Raw genomic sequence first — 18,948 nt, 5'->3', positions numbered from 1 at the left:
AAGGGTTTTTTTTTTTTTTTTTTTTTTTTAAGGTTTTTGAGTTCTTGCTTGTGTTTGATTTATGTTTAATGATGTCAAGAAGCTAACATAAAGCTAATATCTTTTTTTAATTTTAGCTTGTTTTGGTTATTACATGTCTTTTGTAGTTCATTTATTGCATGCATATATTGTATGTAAAGTGTAATGATCTCAGTTCTTGTTCTGTTTTAGATGTTCTTACTCTGTTCTTTATACATTTTTGGCTGATTTACTTGAAATTTCTTTGAAAAAGAATGTCCTTTTTTGTTTTTGATTTAGTGCTGATGGAAGTTTGCTGAGTTGTGGTCAAATAGTTGAATTTATACCTTTGATCATAAGTTTCCGAGTAATTCATCTGGAGAAGTAAGGAGAGAAGAAATATTGGAATGAGTCAAGAGTTCTCAGCTTTAGTTTATCTTTTTGACTATTTGCTAAGTTTGTGTGGAGGGGATGAAGAATCAAAGATGTTTATATCCTGATGTATTTTTCTATCATTTTCACTTTTTCTCGCGTCGAATTTGAAGAGTTTCTTGATTTCTTTCCACTTTTTAAAGAGGAATTTTGAGCTGTCTTCTTTTCAAGAACATGCTATGTCTGAGTGTACGATTCGCTGCTTTACGCAAGTGTGTGGAAACAGAAGCAAGATGTCCCAATTTTACTTTGCAGAATCAAGAAAAATATAGTTAAAATGCAATTGGAACACAATTTTGTGGACAATGATTTTTGTAATATTATCAGGAAGAACTTTTGCTTTTGAGTGCTCATTAGCTATAACTTTACATGATTGTGTAGAGGAATACACAATGGCTATCCGTGCCGCAGTTTGGGGACTGGGACCAAAAGGGAGTGTTGCCGGACTACTCTATGGATTTTTCAAAAATACGAGAAATGAGGAAGCAGAACAAGAGGGATCCGTCAAGAGCTAGTCTGGGGAACGAGGAAGAGCTCATATCTTCGACGAGAAGAGATACCAACACTTCCCACAGTGTTCAACACAACTATCATCAGAACCACTCTCCAACGGTACTTATCATACTTCTTTTCTATCATTCTACACGTTTAGGTCGAGGGCAGTTATGAGTAGTTGTTAGTTATCTATATGAAAATCTAATAGGATAGGATACATTAAGAAGGGTGAGTTTGGTCCTTCGGTTGGGACTTCTGAAATTAATAAGGGTGGCAACGGGACCGGGACAGGTTCGGTTGGACTTGAGAGCTACCCTACTTATAATAAAACCCGAGGCCAACCACACATCGTCCTCCACGTAGGACCCTGACAATGCGAGTGTAACCTGAACAAGTTATTGGTTTTTTCTGTTCCTTCAATTAATAGGTATAACATTTAAAAAAGAACTTTAGAGTTATATTATTTATAAATGTCCAACAGCTATTATTATGTTAAATATAATTTATTTTGCAAATACGTTAATTGATTCAAAGTTAAAATTCTTAATAAATTAATCACATGCATATCATCGAGATGGTATGGCAGAGCTAATTGTTGATCAATCATGACTCCCGGAGGCATTAGGCAACCAAAACTATTATCACTCATACATTGTTTGAACGAAACAGTCTGCATTTTGTAAGAGTAAATATTTGAAGCTTTTGTCCTTCCGTAGTTTTCAGAATATTTAAACAGTGATAAAGACACATAGAGAGCTGTGCTCAATTTGGATACGGTCCACAAGTGGTCTAAGGTCTTATAACAAGTATGCTGCTGAGATTGTCTATTGCTCTTAAATGGCGTCGGTGAAATGTGGGGGGCCTTTGACAAGTACCATAGCACATTCCCTTGTGAAGCAACTGGCAAGAAATGGATGTGTGTTTGATGACGAAAGCGATGCTTTTCGTACTCTTAGAGTTTGAAAAAATTCCAATTTCATCTGGACCACATAAATACTGGTGTTATACCTGCTGCTAGTTCTCAATCCGCAGTGCAGCTTTTTTTTGTCGACCTTCATGTTACATCCACATGACGGTCCCTATTCTTGAGGTGTGATTTTGTCTCTTGCCTGCTTGTTAATTGTGCTTTTGTATTGATCTCTGCTACAGGCGAGGAGGAGCTTCTTCAGCTACTTTAACTGCTGCGTCAAGGCCTGATTCTTGACGGGTCAATTGGGCGCACTTTCTAGTTTTTGTGTTGATTGATGTAATGCAGAGTCGTTCATCATTCACTGTGTTTTGACAGTTTTTTATGGGAAGAATTTGAGTTGTCGATGCCTTTGTGAATTCTACGTGTCTAGTTGTCCTCCCCCTCCTCGTTCCCTTCCATTTCATGCCTGCCAGGCTCGTTGCGAACCGGACGTTCCGTGTTCCTTGCATAGTGTAGATATTCATGTTGTTGTTCTACTATCATGCATTTAAACAAGGATCCACTCTACTTGCATATGGTGGATTGTTTCTAATGCCGTTTCTTTGCGAGTTTTTGGAAAATTTGTCCGTTAAGAGTTGTGGATGCTAAGGCGGAGTGGATTTTCTTTTACACTGTATTCCATCTTTTACTCCTTTCAACATATACACGGCACCTACCCAATATACATACACACCCAAAGTTCGAACACAAGATCCCCATAGGAAAGTCTTTGTGTCCGAACTATTGGGTTGTAAATTGTTGGAGAATACATGAAATTTTTCGGATTGGATCTTTAATTTTACTCCTATTGTATATTTTATTTCATTCAATATATACAGGTTTTGTGTATATTTTTTTTTAAAAAATAAAATATATAATGTAATCATGTATATCTTAATTGAATATAAGATGAAAGAAAAAAAAAAAGTTTGGAATAGAAAATCCAATCGAGCCTCAGCCACGATTGCTTGTGTTTTTCTCATCTCATTTCATTTCAAAATTCAAGATAATGTAAAAGTATTATATAGTAAAGAAAAGAGATAATACACTGCCCTGTTACAAGGTTTTATATAATTATATATAAATTTTTTGTTGTTCGAGAAATTATTCTTGATGTTTATTTAATAAAATATTTTGTTTGTTAAAATATTCCTAATTTGAGGATATAAATGAAATTATTAAATAAAAATTATATTTACTTTCGATTGATATATTAATGATGTATTGTAGGTCAAATAAATTTTTTTCGACTAAACAATTTGGTCAGAAAAATATGTATTTGACATGCAATAAATTAATAATAAGTTGATCAGAAGAAATATAAATTTTCATTCAAATTTTTTTATTAATATCAACATATTTGATAAATTTTAACTAATAGAGCGATTTATTTATTGAATGAGTACAAATATTAATAGTACTAAATATAACTTTTAAGATATATAAAATTTATATATAATTACATTAAATTTTAGGATAGGATAATGCAATTATCCGAAAAGAAAATCTCAAATTTCCTATGCTTAGCACACTTGGTCAATCACAAGTGCGATTCAGTTGTTAGTGATTGATATCGATGGAGTCAAATTCAATTGAATGATTAGTTTGGGTAAATGCTATAAGTGCCACATGTGAGAGTACGCTACCACGTGTGCTGGCCTTCCTCCTCCCTTCTTTCTGGGCTTCTTGGTTACCTGGGTTGTTTGGGTTACATGTTTTGAGTTGGGGGCTAGGCTGTTCCAGGCGCCCCTGTCATTTTGGTCTGGGCCATCCCAGACATAATTTATTATTTTAATATATATTTTTAAATAAAAATTATGCGCCCACGTAAATACTAGTTAATTATAAAACTCAAGCATCAACATTAGTTTTAATCTTGGGAGAATACACAATTAATTAAAATAAAGGGATAAATTTATGAAAACAATAAATTCCTTATTGAAAAATGGGATTCACTTTGGATGCCTAAGCGAAGCAATATAACTTTGTTGAAAGTAAAAGGTTAAAAGAATCATTTCTTGTCCCATTGATCACATGCAAATTTCTACTTCACACAACCACAAATCCCGCACTCTCAGGTTGAGAAGTTGCTGTGGCCACTACCAAAAATTTCCCATCATAAGAAGCTGAGCAAGAATTCCATGTTGACATTGTAAACAAGTGAGCTGTTCGTAGTCACCACCATTCTTGAAGTTTCTTGTAAGCTGTTCGTCTGTTTTATAGTCCAGTCTACGGTATGCCGCCGTCTCTCAGCCTTGAAATCCTCTTGTTTTATGTAATCGTATGTGTTAATTGGGTATGTTGCCTAGATTTGAAGAAAATTTGTTCTTTTCGCTGTGTATAAATTTTTGTATTTGTGTGGTCAACTGGGCTCGTTTTAGTTTTACTTGTAACGTTAATTTTTATGTGGGCTTGTTTAGCTGCTCTGTTTCTCTTTGAAGTTTTAATCTCCTGTGTTACTGTCAGTAAATGGTGGTTTCAGATTCTAATAAAAAGGAATGTGATAGGGTAGTAAAGATTGGATCTTTAAATTTTTGTGGGTTTGTCCATGTTTTAAATTTGATTCAGGGAACATTGATTTTTCTACTGAAATTTTTTTCGAAGTTTGTAGAATATCTTAATTGAAACTTGGTATGCAGTGACCTTCTTCATGCTGCTGATACAATTTTTTATGTTTGATTTTCTTGGAAATGTAATTAGTCTTGGAAGATAAAGGAATTGGTATAACATGGAGGCAAAAGTTTTGCAAGGCATGCAATCGTCAACATGGATAATGCGGGGAAGGATTGTGATGAGGAAACAGGACAGTTCTTTACAGTTTTTCCAGAAATCTGGGGAGCAAAAATGGAGTGAGGTTCCTGCTTCTTGTTGTTTCCCGACTAGCAAACGAAGATCACATAGACTTGTAGTTCTGAGGGTCTCTTGTTCTTCCGGAAATGTTCCAGGTAGTTGGTAATAAAAATTCAGTCTGATTGTTGCTGAAAATTGTGAATGAATGATTCTCTTGATTGCCCTGATTCTGAGATTGTTTTCTATCCCAGCAGTCCTTCCTAGTGGTTCTGATGATATGGATTAGAGTGTAATCTAAGATGCTAGGCGAAACGATTGTTAATTGTTTGGCCAAAAGCGCTAACTCACATTTAATCAAGAACTGCCTTGTTTTGCCTTATCTTGATCCGAAATTCATAGCGGGGTCTTTCTGCAACATCCAGATTCGCACCAATTAATGGACTATACCGAACTCAGAAATGGTCTCTTGGTGTTTTGGAAATTAGATGTGTCATGAGCTAGGTGCATTAACTTATAGGCCGGCTGCAGAATAGGATTACTTGAATTTTCTTTTATGAGAATGATTTTTAGTTTCACCGCGCTATATATAGTTCTCCACTTCTTAGGAGGTAATGTTCAGTTTAAGTGAAAATACAGCTAATATGCCGATTAAAAAACAATTTCTGCTTATATATAGGGAAGCTATTATTAATTAAAGTATCATTGTTCTCGTCTTTTGCAATTGGTAAGTAGTTCCTTATGTTTCTCTCTTTGTCTAGCTTCAGTACTGGAGTCTGGTAGTCTTCCAACATTGCTTGATGAATCTAAGATTTTAAAGGTGAGTCCTCAGTATTTTCTTACATTGATTGATGCCCCAACTAAAGTAAAACCTTCCCAGTCGAGGTTTCATGGCCCAGAAGTTGCCCTACCATTGTATATCCAGAAGTTGGATAATGTTGCATTATACCAAGTATTTCATTGTGGATGCTGTTGCAGAATAAAGCTGAAGAAATGGAACCATATATAAACGGCCGTTGCATATATCTTGTTGGTGGGTAAAGCATCACTTTTTATCGAATCAGCATAAGTTCTTCAGGTCATTGGCATTTTATCCCTGTTTTTTCATATTGCAGGAATGATGGGCTCCGGAAAAACAACGGTGGGCAAGGTTTTATCAGATGCCTTAGGATATTCATTTTGCGACTGGTTAGTCCAAAGATATACTATATTGATTCATCTTACTTAGCATACACTTGCATATCATATAAATCATGTCAACTTTATATTTTTTCGTTATGATAGATATTGATCGTTTTACGTGTTTGTGGTTGCTTCAGCGATACACTAATAGAGCAGGCTGTTGGTGTAAGTACTGTGGCTGAAATCTTCGAGCAATATGGTGAGGGCTTCTTTAGAGATAACGAGGTAGTGAGCAATAAACAGTTCTTTCCTATTGGATAGATCGTTTCCAGGCCTTGACATCAAAAGAGTGAAATGTTCCCACACACACACACGCGCGCAAGCACATATATATATATATATATATATAGGTTGATCAATTTGCAAAGAAACTATTTCCTTGTGGTTGATCAATTTGCAGTACTGAAACTTCGAATGGATGCAACGAATCTATTTTCATATGGTTGATCAATTATACACAGTGATTGTTGGCTGTTTTTTTTCATTAGACTTTTCTTGACGAGAAGTGTTCCGCATTGTTTTGTTGAATTTGCTATTTACAAAACTGCGCAGCCTTGTATTGCGGCAGCATTTTGTTTCCAACATATAAATATCTTTCTGGTTAAGTAAATATCTTCAGGCCCAGTGAATGCTGTTTATTACTCGACTATGAAGAATTTTCCATCTTGCTAATAGTTTTCGACTATTTGTTTGTCTTTTTCTCTGTAGACTGAGGTATTGCAGAAGCTTTCTTCAATGCATCGACATGTAGTTTCTACTGGTGGTGGTGCCGTCATTCGGCCAATCAATTGGTAATACCGTGTGAAATTCTTGTAACTTTTTGTACTGTTGATGACTTCATCTACCTCACAGTTGTTTTAACTATTCTCTTCTTTTCCTGCACCAGGAGACACATGCAAAAGGGTATCAGCATCTGGCTAGACGTACCTGTCGAAGTCTTAGCTCAGAGAATTATGGCCGTCGGAACCGATTCTCGCCCCTTGTTGCATCAAGAATCTGGAGATCCTTTTTCCAGGGTATTCAAACACTTCATCTCCATAATACTTGACATACACTTTCCTCAATAATATAGGACTGTTGTCATTTCGGGAAACCCTTTGAACTATTTTTCCGTTTGCTTATCTGTCTGTCTCGTGTTTGTTTAGATTATGAAGCGATTATCTACTCTTCTCCAAGAGAGGGGCGAAGCGTATGGCAATGCCGATGCAAGAGTTTCTCTAGAAAGTACGATTACTCTAATTAGATTTTTCTTCTTTTCTCTCTCGTTGTGCTTGTGCATAAACCTATAGTGCCGAAATCTGTTCGTCGTTGTGATATTCACACGTCTCGTTTATGCAGACATTGCATCAAAACTTGGACTCAAAGATGTATGCAATGTCACGTCAACTGCAATTTCAATCGAGGTCCGTCTCCCTCTTTCTCTCTATCATCATTCACAAACATTATGATTTCAACATTTTGGAAAATTCTACCAGATATGTACTGATCGGATCCAACTAATCACATGATAAGTAAATTTTTTTTTACAATATGATTGATTACTCGTCTTGAACTTTACACCAATCATGTGAGAAATGTAATTAATAGACATTGGCTAAGATTCGTTCAGACTGAGTCCGAACTAGAATTTTGTCGTCAGTGTTCTGTTTAAGATATATTTGTTTGCTGCATTTGGCTAACTTGATCATGCATGTGTTGCCAGGTGCTCTCTCAAATTGAGTATTTCTTGAAGAAATAAGGACAACCATTACTCAAAAAATTTTCATTCCTTTTCAAGTTTGGGAAGATCAGTGTTGTGTTTCAATTTTTTAGTAGTGGAGCATGGTTTGAATAATGTAAATCAGATTTAGCTAAACTAAACTATTTATAGAGCAAGTGTAATACACATTGGTCACTTTCCCTAAACTGCACACCAATCACAAGGTAAGTATATTGTACTTATCATATAATTAGTTCATATTCGATCAAATTTGATTTGGGTTAGAATTTCTCAACTTACGGATTGAATTTTCTATTTCAAATCATATTATATTTTTTTATTTTATTTAATATACACACGTCATTTTGTATAAATATTACCTTATATGTTTTATTTAAGAAAAGATTTTGTAGGCTTTCCTTCGATGCTACCAAATAACATGTGGATTTAAGATTTATATTTTAAAAGAAATGTTTTAAAGTTTGGTAGAAAGAGCAAAAAAGAGAAGAGAGGAGTAAAGTAAAAAAATTATTGCCACACTTTATCTTTTGTAACTATAGTAAAAAAATATTTACATAAGAAAAAAAAAGTCAGCTATACTCAAGTTGATAACATCGAACTCACCCCAAATACCCATGTGTAGAGACCCAATTTGGTGCAATGATCGCATTACTCGTTACGAGATTATCAATTTTTACTAGACTATTGATTTTAGAAAAAAGTGATTATTATATTTAAATTCATAATTTAATAATAGATTATATTTAAATTTCAAAATCAATCTCAAATTTAAAGTTAATAAAGAAATTAAAAAATATTTAATGAGCATAGTGAGTAATTATATAAAAGAATAATTTTGGTGGAATCAAAAGTTGTGATTATGTTGAAAATGATTATTAAGGATAGAAAGGTCAAAATATAACCTAATACTACGGTATCAGTTCATGAAATAGGGTTTTTGGGATAAGCAATTCCAAGCACCTCCCAATGAGTAGTCAGTAATGAGTCATTCTCAAATGGCTGTAGTCTTTAGCAATTATCCCGATTTCTTGGATGGATAGCGATTTCCAGCCGCCAGAATAGACCAAGGCAGCCTATTTGCCGGATTTGCCACGCCATGTTTGGATCAACCTCAAATATGTGTTATTATTATTTCTTTTACACACCATAGTCTAGGTATTTATCTCATTTATGGGTTTATCATAATTTATTTTATAGTGTTTAATCATATTAATATATTAATTGAAATTTATTATTTAAAGGATAATTTCAATTTATAATTTTACAACCCTTCCTCTTTTTCGAGGTTTTGTACAATTACACATAAATTTTATATGGTTTGAAAATTTATATTTAGTACCGTTCATGCTTGCATATATATATAAGAAATATGTCCATTTATTAGTTAAAATTTACTGAATTTATTCATATTTAAGAAAAAACTAAATGAAAATAGAAACTGACACTCAATTAACGTATTATTAACTTATTATAACTAAAACAAATTTTTATTGACTATTCTACTATTATAACGGTAAAGATATTCTTACATACAAGCATTAACATGTGAAGGTGTAAAAGGGTAAATCGATCGCAAAAAAAATTCTTTGACCAGTAATAATAAGTCAACCAGTTTAAATATGAGTTTTATTTATTTTTTTTTGTTAATATCAATAAATTCGCTAAACTTTGACTAACAAAGGGATTTATTTGTTAGACGAAAGCAAACTTAAAAGTATTAAATGTGATTTTCCAAATCACTGATAATTATGTATAATTATATTAAATCTCAATGAAGAAGATTGTAATCATCCGATTATTTAATTAGTTGTCTAATTTATTGAAATATCGATAAAATAATATAGTTATTGCCTTTATTAAAAAAAAATAGCATTTTATTCTTTTTCTTTCTTTTTTTTGATTGCTGCCAAAAGTCCCTATTTCTGTTATTAATGAGAGGGTCTACATATATAACCATCTGTTTGAATTGGTAGGTATGAAAAATTGACATCTAACAAACTAAAATCTATTGCACCTCCCCACTTATGATTTAAATTTTGGGTAAATTATATTCATACTTTTTTAAATTAGATTTTATTATACAAAAACTCATATTTTTTTTTTTGGTAAAATTATAAATACACATTTTTAAATAGCATGTTGTCATTATATATTTATGAAAAAGGCAAAGAATGTTACATAATCAGACTTAATATCAGGGGACGTTGAAGTAATTTACCTTTAAATTGTTATATTATTTCCCAGATGAGGTTTGGTCGGATTTGAACCAATTATATAGCAAGTGCATCATATTTGTTAAGTGATTGATGTGCATTTTAAAAAAAGGGACAAAATGCATAAAACTCCCCTGTGTTTTAAAAAGTCTGCAAAAAGCACCTTCCTGTTTTCAGAATAGGCTAAAAGCTCCCATGTGTTTTGTAAACTCAGCTCAATCACCCCCTTTCCGTTAAATCCAACTAACGGTGTTAATTTCTTAGAAAATGACCGTTATACCCTTACTTAATATAAATTATTTCTTATTCTAATGACCGTTGGATTTTTTTGATCAAATATTGATCGTTAGATCTAATCAATTAATCTCAACCGTTAGATTTTGAAAAAATAAAAGGTCTAGATTCAATCCCCCCCCACCCCCACCCCCTTTACCCCGACTTCCCCCCACCACATCTCGTCGCCGGCGGCGAGATTTCGATTAAATCATTATATCTCCATAAATTCTTTACCAAATTGAGTGAGGCTGGTCTCATTAGAATCGTCTTAAAGAGACGAGTCTGATGGTGCTAGTTTGAGACCGAGATTTGATCGGACGGAGACGAATCGATGAAAAATATGTTCGGCGATTGTTGCTTGAGCTCACTCTCTATGATCGACGAAAACTCAAATTGAAGGTATGAAAATATTCGTCTTGAAGAGAGGATTCTAATGGTACCATTGGGCGTTGGAAATTCGTCCGGACGGCGTCGGAAAATTGTTTCGAAGTTTCCGGCGAAAGTGGGCGAAATACCAAATTTTCTTTCTTTTTTTTTTAATTTTTTAATTAATTTTAATTATATTAGTTAAAATATATTTTAGTAAATTAAGAATATTTTAGATAATTATAATAATTAAATATTTTGGCTAATTAATAATAATTATTGTAATTAAATATATATTTTAATTAATTAAAAATAATAGTTAGATTTAATAATTAACAATTACAAAATTATTTGAATTTAAATATAATTTAATTTAATATTTCAATTTAAATTTAATATGCCAAAATTTAATTTATTTTTTAAGGTGAGAAATGACAAAAAAATACACAAAACAAGCAAAAAACTCCTTTGTGTGTTATATAGACCCATAGAGGGGTATTTTGGTCCAAAAAATCATTAAATATCAACCTAAATCGCAGAAAAAGACTACCAAACGCAGCAGACGCGCGTCTTCTCCACTTCCCGTTAGTTGCTAACAGAATGGGGGTTTTTTGCTGACTAAAACAAAACATGAGGGGGTTTTTAGCCTATTCTGAAAACAGGAAGGTGCTTTTTGCATACTTTTTAAAACACAGGGGGGTTTTATGCATTTTGTCCTAAAAAAAGTGACCAATCACATGATTATTATACTTGTTTTGTAATTAATATGATTCGATCGAATTTGATTTGTGAAATATTATATATATATATATATATATATATTAAAAATAATCAGTTATCAAAGTGAACAAACTTGTGGGATTATTTTAAATTTTTGGACAGATAAAATAATTATAAAGAGATGATTGAATAAGAAAGCCTATAAAGGCGGCTTGGCTTATAAGCTGCAACTCCAGAAACACAAGATTGACATCATCATATTCACAGCACTGTGTTTACAGCAGCCACTGAGATGAAGTCGAAGCTGCAGGCGCTGTGGAACCACCCGGCCGGCCCCAAAACCATCCATTTCTGGGCGCCGACGTTCAAGTGGGGTCTGAGCATAGCCAACGTCTCCGACTTCTCCAAGCCGCCGGAGACGCTTTCCTACCCGCAGCAGGCGGTGATTGCTGCCTCCGGCGTCATCTGGTCCCGCTACTGCTTCGTCATCACCCCCTGGAACTGGAATCTCTTCGGCGTCAACTCCGCCATGGCTTGCACTGGCTTCTATCAGCTTGCCAGAAAGATCCGCCACGACTACTACTCCGGGGACTCTCCGCCGCCGCCGACGGACATGTCTGATTAGTTGTAGTTACTATGAATTTTCCCTGAATTTTTTCTGTGTACTAAGTTTTAATTAGGCTAAATTACCTTTGTTGTCCCATAAAGAATGCACATTTTTTCATTAGTCCCACATTTGACAGGATTTATCTTTTGATCCCATTTCGTTAAAAAAAATTCAAGTTAATTCTCTATAATTTTTACCGTTAATATTTAACGGTAGAAGTAGTCAAATGTTAATCAAATTACTGTTGGAAGTGCCTGCACGATGAGGTTTCAACGTAATAATATATTCATATTCATTTGAAAAAAAATTAAAAATATATATAAATATAAATAGTTCAAGATTGAACAAACAAAAAAGTTCAAAAAATAATTATAATATTTAAATATGTAAAGACAACATATTAGACTAACATTTGACTTCTGCCATTAAAAATTGTGGAGGACTAATTTGAAAACTTTTTTTTCTAACAAAATGGGATCAAAATAGAAATTTGGTAAGTGTGGAACTAACAAGAAAATGTACCTTCTTTGTGGGACCAAAAAGTAATGTAACCTTTTAATTAAGTAATTGTTATATAATTAATAGGAGAAATTAAGGTTAATATATTTTGTTTTCGGTGGGTCCGTGGATTGCGCAATCTCTTCATGCTGAGGGGTCTTTGACCTCTACACAGTAATTGATTGGTCGATACGTTTGGAACTGTGTTGATGAAATAGAGGATACAGAAGCAGAGTTGAAGCTGCAAAGCTGAAGAAGAAACATGAACAGAGCAGCTGGTCTGAAGAAGAGGGAGAAGCAGTTAGTGTGTCTTCATCTTCTTCACTCAACAATCTTGAATACAGACAGATTTTTCTTCCTGGATGCTCAACATCAGAGCCATAAACTCTGATACTGATTATCTTACTCCTTTTTCTACAACTCCAAACATGAGCAAATTGGAAAAACTCAAAGCCTCAGGCAGATAAGAATATCATAAAACTCAAATTACAAGGGAATGATAATCCTGGATTATAATATTTTAGGATACAATGATGCCACACGTCACACAATCCCCGTCTATATGCATTTGCAAACTACCTTGTTGCATAAGCATCCTAGTGGCTTAACCTCCTTTTAGTTCTACCTACACAAACAATCTTTATATCAATATTGTGAAACTTGGATCCCATCAATTGAGCCATGATACAACTGGACATTCAATTCAGGAAGCTGTTAATTAATTGAAAGATGGATTCCATAAATATATATCATTTTTTGAGGGAAAATGGTGCTATGAATTACCAGACATTGTAGATTAAAATCACAAGTAAGACCCTTTTTTCTTCTTTTGAGGTTGGATTTTAGACTGGAGGACTAAGTACATAAGGTATGTACACGTCAGAATAGTATTGTGTCTCACTATATATATATTAGCAGAAATTTCAGATTTTATTAAAATAACTATATGTAAAAATGGTTGAATATTATTGATGAATTATGCTTTATATCTATATAGTTAACACGTCGGGATTTAAATTGCAAAGTTAGTCAGACTTCATTAATTGCGACAACAAACGTTAGAGGGTCGAGCGATATCAAAAAAAAAATAATAGTAATGTTTAATTATATATATGTACTAGTTTCCAAATGCATATTAATTGTTCGTCACCAAATTTTATTATGCATATTCTGTATTGCACTAAATTAGCTTTCTATAAGTGTAATCATAAATTGAGCAATTGAGATATTTTTGTGATTCATAAGGAAAAGATGGTAATAACTTATAATTATATAAGATTTAAGCACGTGGGCAATTAGCTGAAAGGAGATTTTAATAATAAATTAAATTACAAGATAATTAATTAGATTTTAAAAATTCGAGTCTTAAATGGTATGCAAAATAATTCATGTCTCTAATCCAGTTAAGGTTATGTGGTCCAAAAATGTTTTAAGGTAAATTAATGAGTCAGAATCATCTCATAACAGACATTAAATTGTCCATAAAATGAGCATAATTACCCTGCTGACTCAATTTAGAAGTAAGTTAGTCGAATCCAACTTATAGGAATAAATGATTAATGCCTATTTGTGTAATGAATGACATAAATTTCAAATTGAGATAGCTAGATTGTAGGAAAGGGATTGCATCATAAGAATGATAATTAACAAAAGTTTTATAGGGTAAGTAAAAGAAATATGATTTACTGCATACCCCAAATTAATATATATATATATATATATTTATATATATGTAATTTAGGTTAGATGGTCAAGAGCATTCTAAATTTTATTAAGGGATTTAAGTTGAAAATTGAATTTAATGAAAAGGGTAATCACATATATTATGTTCTTGACATGTTTCGATGCGATTTATTTATATTTATGCATGTGCTTAACTTGAGAATACTGTTTTATTTTTTGGACGAGTAAGAATAGTTACTTATCGTATTATTATGTCTTATCGTGCAATATTGCTAAACACCTAAATTTTCCTTAAAAATCTATAAAATATCAGATCACATGAAGTATATAGAAAATAGTAATGCAGATCATTAATTTGTCGTATAATTGAACTCCAAAATTAACTTAGCAAGACCAACATTGCTTTATGAATTGTGTCAAACAAATTAAAAGGATTGCACAAAATTGCAAAAATGGATCATAATGTAAATGTTTATTACCATTCAAAGATTAACTTTTGCAGTGATTATAATCTTTATTTTTCGTGATAAATATTTTTGTTAATACACATTGTGTCATATTACTATTATTAATTTGTACACCACTTTTGCTTACAATACGTAAACATTTGAGTTAATTTTTCTTTATCTGATCAGAAGCTTATGTATCAACTATATATAATACTAACTTTCTAAATTACTAGATTCGATATTATTAAATCTCGACATTAATTTGACAAATATTAATGCATAGAGTACGTACATTAAATATAACAAAAAATACGTGTTATAGTTTAGAACTAAAAGATTTTAAAATACTTTATGTCCGCTAAGATTCCGATTAATAAAAATCACTTGACTCATTTGAAATACATAAATGTGTATTCCATTAAGTGAAAAATGATCTCCTCAGAAGAGCATAAATTAAAACAAAATTCCAGAAAATGGTGAATCTACTAAGTTTGTTAGATTTTTTATCTTTGGGTAGAGAATAATTCATTTGAGTGTGCTTACCTTCTAAATGTGAATTAGTAGGACAAATTAAGAATATCTGAGGTTTGTGTTGTAAATTGTATCATTGCTGACTTACTATAGAGATATGCTAATGACCCCTTATTCTACCTATATAAACCCCCATTTTCTACTACAATTCTCACCACTCTATCTTGTCATTAATCTTTCCAAACCTCATCGCCTCACGCTAAAATGGATTTTGGCATAGTTACGAAGGATTCAAGTTGGTGGGTTTTCACTCTCCCAGCTTTTCTTGGCTCAAAAACCGTTGTTGATGAATATGTAGTTCTCACCATACTCATAGCTTTAATGTCTATTGCACTTCTCAAATGGGCCTTTTCGCCAGGTGGAGTGGCCTGGAAGAATGGCAGAAACAGTAACGGTGCCGTCGCAATCCCGGGACCACGGGGGCTTCCCATTTTTGGGAGCCTCTTTACTCTCAGTCGCGGCTTGGCTCATCGCTCCTTAGCCTCCATGGCTTTACATTACAATTCCAAGCAACTCATGGCTTTCAGCTTGGGCTCCACGCCTGTTGTGGTGACTTCCGACCCTCAGGTGGCTAAAGAAATCCTAACCTCCCAACACTTTGCTGATCGCCCCATCAAGCAGTCAGCCCGTAGCCTTATGTTCAGTAGGGCCATCGGCTTCGCTCCCAACGGCACCTACTGGCGTCTTCTCCGCCGCATTGCTGCCTCCCACTTATTCGCACCTCGGCGAATTGCAGCACACGAACAGGGCCGCCAGCTAGACTGTGCCACCATGCTGAAAAACATGGCAAACGAGCAGAGTCTTAACGGTGTCGTCTCTCTAAGGAAGCATTTACAGGCTGCAGCTTTAAATAACATAATGGGCAGCGTTTTTGGGAAGCGTTATGATCCAACGGAAGACGGCGAGGAGTTTAGGGTTCTCAAGGCGATCGTTAAAGAAGGTTTTGAACTTTTGGGTGCCTTCAATTGGTCAGATTATTTGCCATGGCTTTCCTACTTTTATGACCCATCCCGCGTTGTTGCGCGTTGTGAAGCCCTGGTGCCCCGTGTGAGAAAACTCGTTAAGGCCATCATAGAGCAACACCAACTCAAGAACCAGTATGAGAATGCTATTTCTGATAATGCTGATTTCGTCGACGTCTTGCTTTCTTTGGATGGTGATGAGAAGCTCAATGAAGATGACATGATAGCAGTTTTATGGGTACACATATACCCATGTTTATTTCTACTTAATAACTATATATATGTTGTTATTTATCGAGAATAACCCTACTTCCATGTTCTTCTTATCTATTTAGCCGAAAACCAATTCATGTAAAGTTGAAATGAGGAGGGCATATCGAAATTAGGCATTGGTGATAATTATTGTTTGATGCATGCAGGAAATGATATTCAGAGGTACTGATACGGTTGCTCTGCTGACGGAGTGGGTAATGGCGGAGCTCGTCTTGCATCCTGAGGTACAAGCAAAGTTGCGTCAGGAGCTAAACGCTGTGGTAGGGGATCGTGCCGTGGTGGATGCAGACATGTCGAGGCTTTCATACTTGAACGCAGTGGTGAAAGAGGTTTTGAGGCTACACCCGCCGGGGCCGTTGCTCTCTTGGGCCCGATTGTCCACGGAAGACGTCTGTTTGAGCAACGGGATGGTGATCCCTGCAAACACAACAGCCATGGTGAATATGTGGGCTATTACCCATGATGGGGTGGTGTGGGATGACCCACATAAGTTTATGCCGGAGAGGTTTGTGGCGGAAATGGGCGGGGTTGATGTAGATGTTCGTGGTCGGGACCTAAGGCTTGCGCCCTTCGGGGCGGGGCGAAGGGTGTGCCCAGGGAAAAACTTAGGGCTGGCGACGGTGGCGCTCTGGGTGGCCAAGCTGGTGGATCACTTCGATTGGGCGGAGGACAAGGCCAAACCAGTGGATTTGAGTGAGGTTTTGAAACTATCGTGTGAGATGAAATACCCACTATCTGCTGTTGCTGTTGTGAAAAAAGATGTTATGGCATGAGATGATGTTCATTTAGGAAATATTGATGGTGCTACTGTTCAAGTGGCTTAGATTGAGTCCTTTGTCCGTGTCTTTTTATTTTTCTTGGTGGTGTTGTCCTAAGGTGAAGGGTGGTTTGCATTTACCTTGGTTGCTCTATGGGGTCGATAATGTCTCACATATAGTATTAAAGATCTCTATTAATAATAAGTGAGTTGCATTTCATTTGTGTTTCGTTTTTGCATGCGGATCTTCGTGGGGCTTTCTTTTCTCTTAGCACTTATGCTCTATAAATGCGTATTGCCTTAAGTGAAAAATTATCTCCTCAAATTAAAATAAAATCCCAGGAAATGGTGAATCTACTAAGTTTGTTAGATTTGGGTAAGAGAATAATTCATTTGAGTGTGCTTACCTTCCAAATGTGAATTAGTAGGACAAATTAAGAATATCTGAGTTTGCATTTAGTTTGTTGCCCTATGGGGTCGATAATGTCTCACATCTTATTAAACATCTCTATCAATAATACTTGAGTAGCATTTAAATTACATGTATTGCAAATTTTGTGATATGTGAAAAAATAAAAAAAATTATATTAAAACTATTAATGTACATTAATCAATGTGTTCAAATTACGTACTTTGTTAACCATATATTTGTTAACTATGTGATTCTAAAATGATATTATAGAAAAGAATTAAGTAGATGCTTTATTAAATTAATTTACAAAAACACTTACTCGATGAGCTTAATCTATCTATCCATATTATTTTCAAAGAAAGTCTTTTGTGGTATCAATTTTTGAATGCGCAAATTTGCACTTTAATTTGTTTATTCTCTTCAAAGAAAAATGTGGCCAAAATAATAATTTCAATATTTTTTAATAATCTCATAATTATAATTTTTTTTCCTTCTCAATTCGCTGCTCCACGATCTTCTATGACCATACTTTTTCATATGTTTTTCACTCACAAATTTTTATATTTTTAATAAACTTACAATTACAATTTATTTTTTCTCTCTCACCCTACTCTACATTTCTTTTTACCCATAGACTTCTTTTTTCCTCATCCCTCACATCACGATTGTTTCTTTTCATATATTTCTTAATTCTCTTCATCGGATAGCCATTTCTTTTTTATATGTGGGAAAAAGATTCGTTTGGTCCATTAAATTTGCCCGCTGTTAATTTTAGTCCATTAAGTTTGATCATTTTTAATTTAGTGCAGTAACTTTCATAATTGCTTAAATTTAGTCCACAAGCGGAATTTCGAACAATTTTACCCCTGCACAGCTTTCAAAAGAGCATTTAGTCCATTCGTACTCGATTTGTATTTTATCACCCATGCTCGCAAGAATAGTATCAGAGTTTAGGTTTTCTGAAGAAATATTTGTTTATATTACATTCAGATATTTTATCCACTAGAGACTTTTTAAGAGAATGGAACCGAATAAAAGTTTGAGTTGCAATATCAATAGGGAATATTTTCAAATTTTAGAAATACAAAAGAAGAAAATTTCTCATGAAAATTTTTGAAAAATGTTGCAACGGTCCCAAAAGGATATATCCAAATCTTCTCATACCAGAAGAAGAACAAGAATGGATGAGGAATTTTCAAGTCCTACAGACACTACCAAGAACGCAGTGAGGCATTTACACTCTACTGAAGTTCATGGTAGAATCCCAACTAGGAAAAATGGAACTAGTAAATTCCTGCACAATTATAGTTCTAAAAATTATGGTTAAAAGAACTGATTGAAAAGAACTCCAGCCGGAGACCTCGAAAATCTCTATCTAAGAGAAATTCAAAAGACAGTTTAAAACTATGGACATAAGTAAATCCATATACCTATGAAAATAGAAACTTTGAATCAAAAAGTGGACAAGATCCTTAAGATCCTCCAAATCTACACAAGGATCTTATAAATCTAAAGACAGAAGTTGCAGATCTAAAGAGAAATAAAAAAATAAAAAAAAATCCTAAGACATCCAAATCCAGACAAAAGCGGATCAGGGACTCCTTAAGACAAGTATATTTCCTACATCAAAAGGGAAAGA

At 34.0% G+C, this 18,948-nt stretch overlaps 4 protein-coding genes across 5 annotated transcripts in view; all 4 read left to right on the top strand.

Annotated features, from left to right (window-relative positions):
- Positions 1-2,503, top strand: part of LOC105179012 — a 2,926-nt gene extending 423 nt beyond the window's left edge. Inside the window, exons 2-3 of the mRNA XM_011102596.2 lie at positions 811-1,041; positions 2,074-2,503. Of these exons, the coding sequence (XP_011100898.1) occupies positions 811-1,041; positions 2,074-2,121 (279 nt within the window). The 3' untranslated portion in view covers positions 2,122-2,503. The remainder of the gene's footprint in view (positions 1-810; positions 1,042-2,073) is intronic.
- Positions 2,504-3,845: 1,342 nt separating this feature from the next.
- On the top strand, positions 3,846-7,836 carry LOC105179011 (shikimate kinase, chloroplastic-like). 2 transcript variants are annotated; one of them, XM_011102595.2, is made up of 11 exons: positions 3,846-4,107; positions 4,574-4,818; positions 5,428-5,480; positions 5,639-5,693; positions 5,776-5,848; positions 5,980-6,067; positions 6,551-6,633; positions 6,729-6,858; positions 6,988-7,066; positions 7,181-7,245; positions 7,545-7,836. In XM_011102595.2, the coding sequence occupies exons 2-11, from the start codon at positions 4,602-4,604 to the stop codon at positions 7,578-7,580; spliced, it is 879 nt and encodes a 292-aa protein (XP_011100897.1). In that variant the 5' UTR covers positions 3,846-4,107; positions 4,574-4,601; the 3' UTR covers positions 7,581-7,836. The 2 variants fall into 2 exon arrangements, with proteins under 2 accessions (XP_011100897.1, XP_011100896.1); XM_011102594.2 differs by having other exon boundaries at positions 3,847-4,107; positions 5,422-5,480.
- Positions 7,837-11,297: 3,461 nt separating this feature from the next.
- LOC105179010 (mitochondrial pyruvate carrier 3-like) lies at positions 11,298-11,886 on the top strand. Its single transcript, XM_020691224.1, has one exon. The coding sequence runs from the start codon at positions 11,430-11,432 to the stop codon at positions 11,760-11,762; it is 333 nt and encodes a 110-aa protein (XP_020546883.1). The 5' UTR covers positions 11,298-11,429; the 3' UTR covers positions 11,763-11,886.
- Positions 11,887-14,974: 3,088 nt separating this feature from the next.
- LOC105179009 (cytochrome P450 78A7) lies at positions 14,975-17,050 on the top strand. The gene is made up of 2 exons (XM_011102592.2): positions 14,975-16,105; positions 16,287-17,050. The coding sequence occupies exons 1-2, from the start codon at positions 15,110-15,112 to the stop codon at positions 16,911-16,913; spliced, it is 1,623 nt and encodes a 540-aa protein (XP_011100894.1). The 5' UTR covers positions 14,975-15,109; the 3' UTR covers positions 16,914-17,050.
- Positions 17,051-18,948: the final 1,898 nt, after the last annotated feature.

This window comes from Sesamum indicum, unplaced genomic scaffold, assembly GCF_000512975.1.
Source record: "Sesamum indicum cultivar Zhongzhi No. 13 unplaced genomic scaffold, S_indicum_v1.0 scaffold00120, whole genome shotgun sequence".
NCBI lineage: Eukaryota > Viridiplantae > Streptophyta > Magnoliopsida > Lamiales > Pedaliaceae > Sesamum > Sesamum indicum.
The sequence above is the reverse complement of the archived record's forward strand: the minus strand, read 5'-3'. Positions and strand labels throughout refer to the sequence as shown.